The sequence below is a fragment of the Anabrus simplex genome, chromosome 1, assembly GCF_040414725.1.
Source record: "Anabrus simplex isolate iqAnaSimp1 chromosome 1, ASM4041472v1, whole genome shotgun sequence".
Taxonomy (NCBI): Eukaryota; Metazoa; Arthropoda; class Insecta; order Orthoptera; family Tettigoniidae; genus Anabrus; species Anabrus simplex.
Window position 1 is genome coordinate 1,240,543,280 of NC_090265.1, and position 14,214 is coordinate 1,240,557,493.

General features: G+C 39.1%; 1 protein-coding gene across 5 annotated transcripts in view; it reads right to left on the reverse strand.

The window, feature by feature from the left end:
* The window catches only part of mub (poly(rC)-binding protein mub), a 339,328-nt gene that overhangs the window by 108,322 nt on the left and 216,792 nt on the right, over positions 1–14,214 (reverse strand). For all 5 annotated transcript variants that reach the window (XM_067137631.2, XM_067137630.2, XM_067137627.2 and 2 more), the window contains one exon: positions 2,135–2,251. In XM_067137631.2, coding sequence (XP_066993732.1) covers positions 2,135–2,251 — 117 coding nt within the window. The remainder of the gene's footprint in view (positions 1–2,134; positions 2,252–14,214) is intronic.

Below are 14,214 nucleotides of genomic sequence, written 5' to 3' on the forward strand. Positions count from 1 at the left end.
ATCATCATTCCACCAAGATGTTCACCTTTTCCCTTCTTTACACACAGTTGTTCCTAGGCATTCCCTTGCTGTTTCTACTACAGCATCCCTGTATGCCACCCATTCATTTTCTATATCCTGAACCTGCTTACTGTCTACTGTTCGAAACTTCTCACTAATCATAACCATGTACTTCTGTCTAATTTCCTCGTCCTGGAGATTTTCTACCCTTATGCGTTTGCAGACACATTTCACTTTCTCTACCCTAGGCCTAGAAATACTTAGTTCACTACAGATCAGGTAGGGGTCTGTATCATCGAAAAATCCGCAAAAAACTCTTACATTCCTAACAGATATCCTGAATTCAAAGTCTGTTAAGATATAGTCTATTATGGATCTCGTACCCCTAGCCTCCCATGTGTAGCGGTGAATAGCCTTATGCTTGAAGAATGTATTCGTAACAGCTAAACCCATACTAGCACAGAAGTCCAGCAAACGCTTCCCATTCCCATTAGCTTCGATATCTTCCCCACATTTACCAATCACCCTATCGTATCCTTCAGTTCTATTCCCAACTCTCGCATTCAAATCGCCCATTAGCACTATTCTATCCTTGCTGTTGACCCTGACCACGATGTCACTCGATGCATCATAAAACTTGTCAACTTCATCCTCATCTGCACCCTCACATGGTGAATACACGGACACAATTCTTGTCTTAATTCCTCCCACTGACAAATCTACCCACATCATTCGCTCATTTTCGTGCCTAACAGAAACTATGTTGCCTGCAATGGCGTTCCTGATAAAGAGCCCTACCCGAGACTCTGCCCTTCCCTTTCTAACATCCGTCAAGTACACCTTATAATCTCCTATCTCTTCCTCATTATCTCCCCTTACCCGAATGTCACTTACTCCTAGCACATCCATATGCATCCTTTTTGCTGACTCAGCCAGTTCTACCTTCTTTCTTCCATAAGCCCCATTAATATTGATAGCTCCCCATCGAATTCCATTTCGTTCGCCAAGTTGTTTCCAAGGAGTCCCTCGCCTGTCAAATGGGAGTGGACTCCATTATTCCCATAGGTCCGAGGCTTGCTGCCCTACTTGCACATAGTCCAAGTGAGGATCTCTCCTCTAACGGGTTATGGACCACCGGTGAATTGTATAGTCCTAGCCGCCTGAGCACAAGGAGGGCCACGACTCAGAATATGTCCGAGATGCTCACTCCCATTCCATAGCAACTGGTATCCCGACTCTCAGGACCACTTACTAGGCCACTCAGCCGTTGCCCATGGTTCACGAACTAGGACGTGACTACAGTAACCCACAAACATGAATAATAATAATAATAATAATAATAATAATAATAATAATAATAATAATAATAATAATTAATGAATAAATAAATAATCAGCTATGTGTGATAATGTAACTAATCGCTAGTCCCTTTTCGCAACTAGAAACAAAATTTAACACTGTGATACCTTTCCCAACAGCTTTAATTTACCCTAACACAAAAGGTGCACTCCTAAAAATCCTAACGCTGTATATGAGTCCAAAAACTGGGCATCTGACATTACCAACTTGTTCATTGTCGAGTGTGATTTATAATGAGCCTATATTCTGAAGTGCAAAGTTTCGATGGAATTTTTACCAGCATAACTTAACATGAATATCCATGCCAGAAACAAAGAGTTCAGTATCATGTCACAACACCGAGTGACCATCACACACACTAGCGCGAGCCTCACAAAGCACGTGGAAATTTTGAAGGAACAGTTTCACCCTCAGCTCTCACCCCGTGGCTATGATCACAACATCTACAATACCGTTCAACCTCAAGCTTCCTTTCTTCACAATGACTAACATACCTTTCACTTTAGACATGTCCTACGTTGTCAGCAATTCAACTTTCGTTTCCATACTTTAGTACCTGCAAGAGTTCAATCTTTGTGTATCACAGCTTCCAACAATTAACCTATAGGGGGACACATGCCAAATATAATATTCTGAGTGGTTATTGGCCAGGCAATTACAAGCAGAACTAATAAACAGAGTGTTCAATAAGACAACCCAGAAAAAACTATAGACTGCACATTGTTTTGCAAAAATGCTTAAAATTAGTCATGTTAATTAGAGTTATTTGCCTTACCTCTTCAAATTTCTTGCAGATGAGAGTGAACGCCTTAAAAATAGCATTGGTGGGGCCCGTGACTGTGACAATCCTCTCCGGGCAAGATCCATCTGATATATTTATCTTTGCTCCAGACTTGAACAAAAGAGAAAAACCTCATATCAGAAATGTTAAAAAAAATAACAAAGCAAATACAGTCATAAGTAGAGTTACACAGCATTTACACCTCAAATTTTAGTACAGCCAGTACAAAAAGCAATACAACCATCACATTTCCTGCTGATAATTAAATACACATATCTTACACTAGCTGATGTACCCGTGCTTCACTATGAGATTCCACATTTTATACAGAATTCTAGGTTCTGTTTGCCATATTCAATGTACACAATGTGAGCAACTGTGTATTAAATTGCATAGCTCTTAACGTTACCCTAGAAATGTGACGGAAAAGTCACCAAACTTCTTTTCTCATATAAAGACTGGGTTAGGGAATTTTCACTGTAATGGTAGGCCTGCTTGCCTACCATCAGTCACACTCATGTTGGCGAGTTTTCATTATAATGGCAGGCACTCACTCTCCACCCGACTTTTTACATGCTCAGACTGTCTTAGTGGTTTTCCCAACGGAAATGAAGATACGTCATTACAATGACATCAGTAGGAATGGCATGATTAAAAGCAATGCTTTCATATGAAATGCTCTATCAAATGAAAAATAGCACATTTAGCAAACAGTACTGCGCCGCCTATTAGCGGCCGAAATTACGTTCAGGCCGCGCTGCGGGCACAGCCCGTAGTAAGGTTTAACAACTGACTAAAAATCGAGAACGAGCTATGCACGCATTCTGGTGGTTATACCGGGTTTCTTCATGTATTAGTTACAAGAGTATTTAGGCAGATGGCAGTATTATATGTCTAAGTCAGAGAATTTATATTTTCAATCAACATGCAGCAGCAGATGATGTCATTCAGTGAGCTCTAAGACATGGCTTCTCACGGCAAACATGTGCTTGACGAAAGTGATATCTTCGATATTTTATGATATATTATAACTTTGTGCGCAAATGAACATATTATTGACATATGAATTCGAAACAATCTTACATTTCATTATCATTGGAGTTTGTCTTACGGCCTAGCGAATGTTCCCACGCATTTCAAATCTGCGTGAATATGTAAGATTCTCTACATATTAGTCCTGTATTTTCTCTTTCTCAGAAGTCTTTTGTGGTAAATGGAACAATATTTTTACATTTGAGTAACTTTTGACAACATTTATCAATTAAAATTTCACAAGAGCTTCCATTTTCATTATTATTATTATTGAAAAATTATTATTTTTATACTGGACTCGTTGTTTTGTAATTGCAATGCACATTTTATATTACCAAAATAGGGTAAATATAACAGTATTTCAGAAAACTGTACTTTCTTAGTTATCCGTCGGACCATTTTTCCATTCACAAAACATGGCATAATAGGGATGTATAGAACTAGCACCAATAGAGCGCACTACTGTTGTACTGGGTAAGCGCAATGCGCTCTTCATTTGTCTTCTGTGTACTCATGCCGATAAATATCCATGAATTTAAGTTGCTTAAATTGTTATTTTCGTGACTATGCCGAGCTATTGCAGTGTTCCTCGTTGAAAAAAATCGGGAAAGCTCATTTTCGTTTCACCAGTTTCCACAAAATGAAGAAATGAGGAAGAAATGGTTACATGCTATTAGAAGGAAAAATTTCGGTGAGAAGAATCTGACCGAAAATATTAAAGTGTGTTCCCATTATTTTCAACTCCGTGACTTCACGAAAACTTTGTTGGATAAGTGCGATTTACGAAGGGAAATAATTCCTATTTTCTACCTACAAACCACCGAATTTATGCGTTTGTATTTAAAGGTGAGAGATCAAGATTAAAACCGGATGCTGTCCCATCGCTTTTTCTGTGGAGCACGAACAGAACAAAAACAAGGAAGAGGCCTTACACCAGAAAATTGCTGGATTACCACGATAAGTTTACAATATCGGAATATGCAGAAATCACCTCCTTTGAAGTACGGGAAGAAATCGTGAATATACAGGAAGAAGTGAATGTTACATTTTTGTGGCTCTTATTTTCAAAGACATCAGCACTCAAAAAATACTGCAGGTAATTTGGTTGTTGAGCAAACAATGCGTAATCCTGATGCCATATTGTTTTATACAGGATTTGTAGACGACCAACATTGTCTGCAGACTGTGAACCCAGACTGTTTCTCTTCTTGACAGTTATGAAGCTAAGGACCAACAAATCTGACAAAGAACTAGGCCTTAACTTTGGAATCCATAGAACTACTGTTGGGAGAATATTTAATGTTTGGGTCATTTTCATGTACTGCCAATTTAAAGAATTGAACATTTGGCCTGATAGAGAAAATGCCCTTGAAAACAGCCCCCTTGCTTTCAGACAGAAATACCTCTCGACTAGAGTTATAACTGGTGCAACTGAGATTATAATAGCAAAACTTGTTCCAAACATTCCAGTTTCATAGGGCTAACTGGCCTCAGCCGTTAGGTAGGAGGATGCTGAAAAGTTTATAAATTTTGGCTGCATGTTTTTGAACACTGAATAATACCAGTCTTGGTGAAGTGCTCTAATGCGTAGCTTACAGCAGCAATGTGCTTATAACATGCCTTGGGGCCTGCTCCAGCAAAACATTCACATTCCTTCCTATAATGTCACCAGGTACTCCTAAAATAAGCTTCACATTATAGGTCTTATATTTTGTGTACTCTGATTTCACAGCACTGCATTTTAGAATTTCGCCCGACTGAAATTAACCTTTTATAAACAAAAACTTTTCACTGAAAAGTCTGTATCCAGCATAACACAATGATTTGTAGTTTGAAACAGGTGCTCCATCTATTTCCGATTTTCTAAACACGAAATAATTCATCAGATGGAAATTTGTGATAGTGATCTTCACCTTATGGCTGATGGTCAAATATTCAAAGGAACCGGCACTGGGAAACTCAAGAATATTCACATGCTTGTGGTGGTGGATAAAGGCTGTATCTACAGTTTCATGTAAGCCATCAACCTTTAAAAAAAATACATGAATCGAAGTTTACAAGCAAGGGGAGCAAGTGCGTGTTTAAATATAGATTTATGATTTAAGTCCTGTGGATGTACATATATTTATCAATGCGCAGTACTCAAAGGCATGCTGACTCCTATTCATTATTTGGATAATAAAGCGTGTTAGAATTTTCTAATTACCTCTGTACTAACTCTTCCTTCCTCTCGCTAGTTTTAGCGTTTCTGGTCCGTAGCTCATATTGCAGCTGTTTAAGGCTTAAACAGCTGAAAATTGTCCGTAATATACTAGGGGATATACCTATACAATTAATTCATATAGTCCTGGAGTAAAATTAGAGAAGATACAATCGGCTTTAGCTCAGACAACTCGGCCACATTCTATACATTACTTGCAGCTGACAGGGAGAAACATAAGACGATCGCCTTGCGCTTACCCAGTAGTACACGAGCGCTATCTGGCGCGAACTTTCTCGGCCTACATCCCTATATATAAACAATTTTAAAATCTTAAGTGATAGCTGGCATAATACAGTGTTTTTCAAAACTAGATGGTCAAACAAGTACAAAGAAAAAAAGAATCGTGCTAATATCTCCTACAGGTACAGAGATATGTTTTAAATATCCTTTAAAATGCCCAGTCCACAACGTTTGTTAGGGATATTAAGGCCCAGACTGGAATGGGTTACTAACTTGTTTCCTAGAAGTACGAGTCGGAAAATCTCAATTTACTTCACTGGCGGCAGAAAAATGTATCTGAATTGGATGCAAATTTTTCCTCCAAGCCACTGCTAATTTGGAATGAAACCAATGTAGAATTTAATAAAGGTGAAGAGGAAGAATCTTTTCTGAAGAAACAGCTCATTTGAGAGTTCAGTTTTAAGTTACTTAATAAATTGTGGTGGTATAATTTGGAACAGGGATACATTTTTATTCTAGACCAGGTACTACTACTACTACTACTACTACTACTACTACAAGTGAGCCTCTACCTAAGTGTACACACTGCTCATTCAAAAAAGCGCGTCAAGAGTACGCATCGAACAGCTGTAATACTATGATGAACCAGTGTGTTACGTACTAGTAGTATCAGAAAATGTATGAATCAGAGGAACGGCATGCTAAAGAAGAAAGTTTTCTAACTCCCCAGCTATTTCCCGTCAATATTCAGTCAGGCTGCCATACTCTGTATGCAGCAGTAATCCCACCTATCGGAGTTGAGTGGCAGTATAAGAGACAAAGAACATCACAACAAACAATGGTCGATGTAATGTTACCGTTGATCAATTTATGTGCTTTCGATATTGTAGGCCTTCATATAGTTTCTGCCGACTCAAATACCACTCACATCATAGTTGGTACGGTAAAACTGAATAAAATATAAAGGATCGGAAATTGTGCTCTCTATAATTTTTGTTATGTAGTAATTTTTGATAGGACCAATAACATAGGTATTTAAAAATGAAATTTTAGGCACTTTCCCCTAAATCACAATTTCATCCAGATTTATAGCTTAGACCAGGGCCTCTCAAATGCTCAAAATCTCACGCGTGCAACTGAGGCGCAGAGTTCCTGTGCGCAGTGCATCAGTCCCACTCGGTTCGGACCAACGCTTCACCTCTGGGTTACTCCGCTAAGCTCGGCTCAACTCAGCTCGGATTTGGAGCGCTACGGAGCAAGTGAGGAAGAGGGAGACAGACGTGGGAGAAAGAGAGACAGCGCTATTGCTCCAAATTGAGGAGTGGGGGTCTGCACTCTGGTCAACCAGGCGAAGTAGTCTTTTGAACAGTGCACAGCACAATGCACTGGTGCATGCACCCCGAAAGGCCCTGGCTTAGACTGTCGTTTCTTATCTCCCGGCTCCATACACCGATTTTCATTAAAATCTTTTAACCCATTTTCTTGTGGCTCAGCGGCAAAAAATACATATTCATGAATATCCGTTTTATCATAGCCGGTACAGTAAAAATGTATTTATTTAGTCTGATCCAGGACACCCTAGATTTGCCATAAGACACGGAATAATACACAATAACAATTTTGAGCGAAGATAAAAAAGATTAATGTTTAAAAAATGATAGGTTACAATTAACCACGTTAAATGGCATGAACTCCACAAAAATGGTGACGAAGAATCGAAACGGAGTATTTGATGAGTGAGACGACTATCTCATTTTGACTTCTCGCTAGTTGATATTTTTGTCGCCTTGTGAAAGATTTGGAATTGTTCCCCTCGCGCCAAAGAAAAGTCCAGTCACCGTAATTTTTTTTAAGGTTATACGACTCAAGAAAGAAAGGGATGGTTGGATTATAGATATCCTTTTTTCATTGTCTACGTCAGTCAGCTGAGAGGCTGAAGATTCAAAGCGTACCGTAGGATCAATTTCTGCTTCGTTCCTCCGCCTGTCAATCGCTATAATATCAAACCTGCGAGTGCTGCCTCCTCCGGCGATGCAGTGGACTTCTTCGTACACTTCTAGATTTTTGAGACGAAGAGCAATCAGGTTTCTGATGATGTTATGGTATTTGATCCTAAGCAGTTCTCCTTGAGGGCAACTCCCCAGCACATGTGGTAAGGTTTCATACTCACTGCAGTGTCTGCAGTGGCCTGTGCTGGTAGAACGTCCCGGCAGAGTACGTACTGTTACAACCATCGCGGTCATCTTCAACATCTCCCTCCATTCCGAACAAGTTAAACCATCCCTTCTGGTAACCCAAGAATTAGCAGCAGGAACTTGAGCAAATAACTCAACACCTCTTCCTTTTTGTGGATATGCACACCAAGCTTCAAATTCGCAGTTGTCCAAAGATTTCGTTGATGTCTCTTCACTGAGTTGAAGTTCAAATAGGCAGCGAGTTTTTATTGCTGTGAAATTTCGAACAGCATTTACGTGCGAATCATTCACAGCTTCTAGCTTAAGATTGATGTTCAGCTGTTGAAGGTACGCTTCCCAAGTAGCGCGCATTAGTATTGAACAGGTGGAATTTTTAATCTAATATTATTATTTGATTTTTAGATCATACTTGTCAGTGTGTCACTCGGAAGTTGTAGAATTTCTTTAAGTGCGCTTCTGATCATGTTGTTGGCTTTTAACAGACTTGATTTGGGAATTTTCTCAACCGAAACAGCCTGGAAGGGGTATATCAGTGTAGGGCCAATAAACTGATTTATTACAGTCAATTTTTGATGCGGTTGGAGGAGTCCTGGTAATCCAGAGATGCCAACTATCAAAAAAGGTAATTCGTAATGCAGCCGTTAGGACACGGGGAGGCCGGTTGTAATTTTTTTTTTCGTGATCTTACTAACTTACTACAAGCTTTAAATGATATGTTACTGTTTGGTAAACGTACACTGGTAGCATGCTTTTTCTTTTCATATTATGTGCAACCTCTGCACTAACAGAGCACTTAACAGTTCGGAGTTCATATTAGCACGAAATTCAGTCTTGTTTATCTTCATCATGCGCATCCGAAACATCGCGGCTCCACACACTACAAAAAACGTGTGAATGAGATTTTGAGGAGCGCATTAAACTGGACCATTCTTCCGAGTATACCTCCCTAAATTTTCAACTATATTTATTACTAGCGTAACGTAATCGCACGTATTTTCCTGCACAAGAAATCCCTTCATTATCTCAAACCTTTCGCATTTCGTAACACACGATTAGCATATATCCTATGCTATGCTATATGTAAATTTGGCAACCAAAATCGCAATAAATACTACTTCTTCAACAGTCACGCACACAGTATTCACAATTAAACAGAGTTTGTCACCACTTTACCGCCAAAACAAAGACAAAAGAACTCTCATACTTGCATGGAAGTCTGATCATGTGACGAACAAGGACAACAACTCCGCAAGATATGCCACTTCACAGGTGCCTAAATTTCCAGTACACCGGGTGAGTTGGCCGTGCGTGTAGAGGCGCGCAGCTGTGAGATTGCATCCGGGAGATAGTAGGTTCGAATCCCACTATCGGCAGCCCTGAAAATGTTTTTCCGTGGTTTCCCATTTTCACACCAGGCAAATGCTGGGGCTGTACCTTAATTAAGGCCACGGCCGCTTCCTACCCCATCGTCGCCATAACACCTATCTGCGTCGGCGCGATGTAAAGCCACTAGCAAAAAAAATTTCCGGTACTGGAAGCACACACTGCGTTCGGCGCGTGAAAACTCAAAATATTCTTAAATGAGGGACAGGAAAAGGGGATAAATTATTTCTGAGAAATCCGAAGATAATATTCTGAGAATTCACGCCGCCTTATGTATCCTTTTGAACACTTCATACACTTAGATTTAAAAATCAACAAAAAATCGTAATTTGTGGTATGTGATTTGTAAAGGCGTAATTATGATGGGTAATTCGTAATTATTACGATTGAATCGTAATAGGCATCTCCGGTAATCTGATCTAAGTTAGCTTTCAATTTTTCAAGTACTTGATGTTCACTGAAGACTAAAGTCTGTAAGTTGCCCCTAAATTCTATATAACTTCAGTTATGTAGTATTTTTCGACAGGATCACTAATAATATAAATATTTGAGAATTAAATTTTAAGCCATTTCACTCAGCGTGAATAAAATGATTTATAAAATAATTGTAATGGCTCAACCACTGACTTTATATTCTTTTCAGCAGTTTTCTTGTGATGCGTGTATACACACAGACAGAAATTACGGAAAAGTAAAAAAGTGCATTTCATTGTTATCCAGTTACATCGGCATTCAAAATATTGTCCGGAGCATACCCGTCCATGATTGAAGGTATTTTTTCATGCCAGTTTTCAACAATCTCCATATTAACACCAGATGATTCTCCGCAAATCACTCTTAAGTTAATACCATGTCGCTTTCTGAATCTTTCTAGCCAGCCATTCGAGGCTTTGAAATCTCCAATACCTAATTCTGCCGCGAATTCTAACACTATTGCTTGTATCGTTAGTCCTGACAAAGGGACATTCTTACTTCTTTTCGCGAACTGCTCTAAGCGTTGCCTTGTCAACGAGAGCTCCACTACCACTTTGAAACAGTTTAATGCACTGTTCGTCACCATTTAAATGCCATTCCTTCACTAGTTCCTCTTGCTTTTCCACAATTTCAGCTGCCTGTGTCTTTCCAATCTTGAACACTTCGGATAGTTTACGCACACAACACTTCTCATGTTTATGATAGTCTCTTATGCCTACCTTTTCCTTTAAGAGTTAAAATCTTCCTCGGAGCAATGTTCACACCAATTTACTAACGCAAAACTGAACCCATCAAAAGCCCACGAGACAATGAAAAGTAACCTGAGTACCTGACAGTGAAGGTACGAATTCCAGTGCTGTCGAGCATGTCAGATCACACAACTTCCGGAAGTGATAGCGTAGCTTAGTGTTGCCTTCCAAGCAAGTGTACAACCTGGACCAAAAGTTACGGTGTTTGCGATTCTTGGAACTACCGCCTGTGCAAAAAGTAAGCGAATACATATTGTACAGGACATAAAGACAGTATTTTTTTTTAAAGAAAGTGTCCGTTAGGAGAGGTTTAATTGGAGTTTCTCGCGGCTACGGTGCGTTCGCGCCCGTAATGAAGAGTGCCTGTATAAGAGGGGTAAATTACTCGTGTACAACAGGGTATTTAATTACGGACCTAGAAAATTGCCAATGAGGGGTGTCCTCCGGTGAGAGGTATCCGTTAAGGCAGGTTTTACTGTAATAGTAATAACAGTAACATACGCACCTATTCAACTGCGTCCTAGAAAAGATAGTGGAACTCTGAACTCGAACACCAAGGGATAATCCCGATCTGTCTAGGGAGAAAATCAGGAGGGATTAAAGTCAACCGTTTTGCTTTCGGTGATGACTCTACTATACTGTCAGAAGGTCCAGTGGTTGCAACCATCAAGATTAACGTCTTTGAAAGAATCGCCAGCCAAACAGGACTGAGGATCTCAGCAGAAAAGACCAAATTCATGAGGAATATCACATTAGGACCGAAAATCCTGGAAACAAAGATAGGGCAGATAGAAACGGTAAAGAGGTTCAAATGCCTTGGTGAGACCATACAGCAGAATGCACTACAAAAACTGTAGCGGAAGATCGGATCTCAAAAACGGAGAGAGAGCATACGACTTGACAAAAAACATCTACAATAACAAGTGCTTATATTAGAATTCCAAAATTAAAACATTATTACAACATCATGGTCAAAACAGAATGTCAGTATGCCAGTGAATGCCTGTCCATGAACTATAAGCTGGAGAAGCTAGAGGCCCTGGGAAGGAAGAATCCTCTAAAAAAAAAAAAAAAAAATTAAGGGAGCTGTCAAAACTGAAAGCGAGTGGTAACTTCAGAGCAACAAAGAAGTTTACAAGAAAGTGGAAAGATTCTCAGAGAACATGAAGACATTTGTACAGAATGAACGCAATGACTTACCAAATAGATATTTGATTACTTCTGGAGAAAAAGGGCCACTTCAGCATGGATTAAGGAAACCAAGAAGGATATGGAAAGGTTAAGCATCTCGGAAGCCCAGCTATTAGAAAGGAATATGTTTAGGAACACAGTGAAGAATTTGGAAGGGGATCAAGTCGCAGGAAGAACTAAGAAGATCGGAAGAGCCTGGATAATGAACAACGAAAGCAAGCCTGCGAAAGCACGAAGGAGTACTGGACACAGAGAAAACTCCATATAAAGAGAAAGATGAGGATGCTTGTTGTTTAAAGGGGCCTAACATCTAGGTCATTCTAAAGCACAATACGGAATTGATGATGCTTAAGTCTAAAGGGGTCAAAATAAAAAGTTATCAGCCTATCATAATGGTACTCATAGCTACTAAAGTAGAACCGTGGTATTGGACATGTTACGATACTAATCTAAAGTAATTTGGACTCTCAGTATTCCACACATTAAGGTACTACTCACGGGTAATGTAATGCGAATATGTAACGCAGATCTATGGTGTTTCTCACATTGTGGTGCCATTTACAGGTAAGGCAAACCTATGGTGTTCATCACATGAATGTACTAACCACAGGGACGCATACTATCCCGTGGTGTTCCTCTCACAGTGGATACTAATCATAGGCAAAGCAGAAACATGATGTCGGTCATATAGTGGTACTCATCACATACACATCACAAACCTATAATATCCCTAACAGTGATACAAAGCACAAATAAAAGTAACCCGCGTGATGGTACTATTTGCAAGTAGTCTTATGGTTCTAATTTAATCATCCCTTGGTCGCCCCTTTTAGTCGCCTCTTACGACAGGCAGGGGAAACCGTGGGTGTATTCGTCTGCGCCCCCCCCCCCCCCACAGGGGGTTTTGTGTTTGGTGCGCGAGAACTATTTTACTTTGCTCAAGTCTGCCGGCAAGCCGCTTAGGACCCCCCTATCTGCCACCAGGGATGCGCCACATGGGAGTACTACCTCCCCCTGCTATGTCAGCTAAGTAGGTTTGTGGCGAAGAGAAAGAAATGTAGCATGATCCTTACTGGTCCATTCGCTTGTAAATAATAATAATAATAATAATAATAATAATAATAATAATAATAATTAGTTACACTGTTTATGCCCACGTTGCAACACCAAAATCAAACCTTATACAACAAAGTCTTCAAAGAATAAGTTCAGCTTTTAACACTTAAAAACTTTTTCCTTTCCCCAAAACTTCATTTCGGATGATCTGCAGATATATTGCTTACGCTGCGATATTTTTAGTGATAGTCTTGTGTAACTGTTATTTAGAATCTGTTCCTCTTCTCTATTTTCAAACTGATCTTTAGTGATTTTCAATTCATCTAAATCCATTTGTATTTCTTAAAACATGTGTTTTTCTTTACTATTCCAAAAGAAATCAAATAGCTGCTTCAGGAGTCTAGTATTTTGTAAACAGTAAGTATGTCCAAAGAATGCAATCCTCCGTTTTCACGTTGTGTCAATGATCGATTCACATTCCTTGTAAAGTACTGAATTTGCCTAAAAGTCTCCACTGGCCATCAATCTGGTGTTTTTTATGAATAACAGACCAAAGAATTCTTCTATAATTAATAATAATAATAATAATAATAATAATAATAATAATAATAATAATAATAATAATAATCAATAAAATACACAAACAGAAACTTTATTAGAATCTCTAATATTCATCAGCAATTGATAACATGGTAACTGAAAATGCTGAATTACATATTCATATATAACATATTCAAGGGGCATCACGAACGCTTAACTCAAAATAAAATACAAACTAAAGCACTGCTTTTACTAGTTGATGTCCAATAGGTCAATGTTTAATGGCTGTGAAATTATATTATGAATAAAAAGAAGAGAATCAACATTGTCTGGGTGTAGAAAAGACCACCATGTGTTGAGAATTTAGCCCACTGAACTGAAATTTATCTCAGAAGCTGAACTTGATTGCTTGCATACATGGTACTTTCTATGCAATTTAACAATGTTTTAGATTGCTTTGTCCTTTTGCCCTCCAATAGAATACTGTATGTTCTTCCAATCCACTATTTTGAAATATCCTTCCAGCTCATCTGTTGGTACAGGACCATCTTCAACGTGAGCTCACAAAGCAAACGTCATTCATAATTTTGCAGATTGTGGTGACAGTCGTGGAGTCTGATGACCCGGCAAGATGGTGATGTTAAGTCTTTAATGCACGCTTCGTTCATAAGTGTCTTTCACCCAACCGGGGGGGAAAAAAAAATACACCACTATGCAAGCGGGCATCGAAGTTAGTTGCATAAGGCAAAAGTACTGTGCTAACAGTGGCTAAAAGCAGAGATGTAAAAATTGGTACATATTGTACTATTGCTTACGCTATTTTCACACAAATTAGGTATCGGAAACAAAGCAAATACTAAGACATCTGGTTCCTGAATACACAATTATCCTGAAGAATACATGAAGTTACTACTCAAATTAGTGCCTTCCGTGCCTTATCTCAGCTGCTACATTAATATTTCATGGTCAGATATTTTCAGATGGTAAAATGGTGCCCACAGGATCGAACCC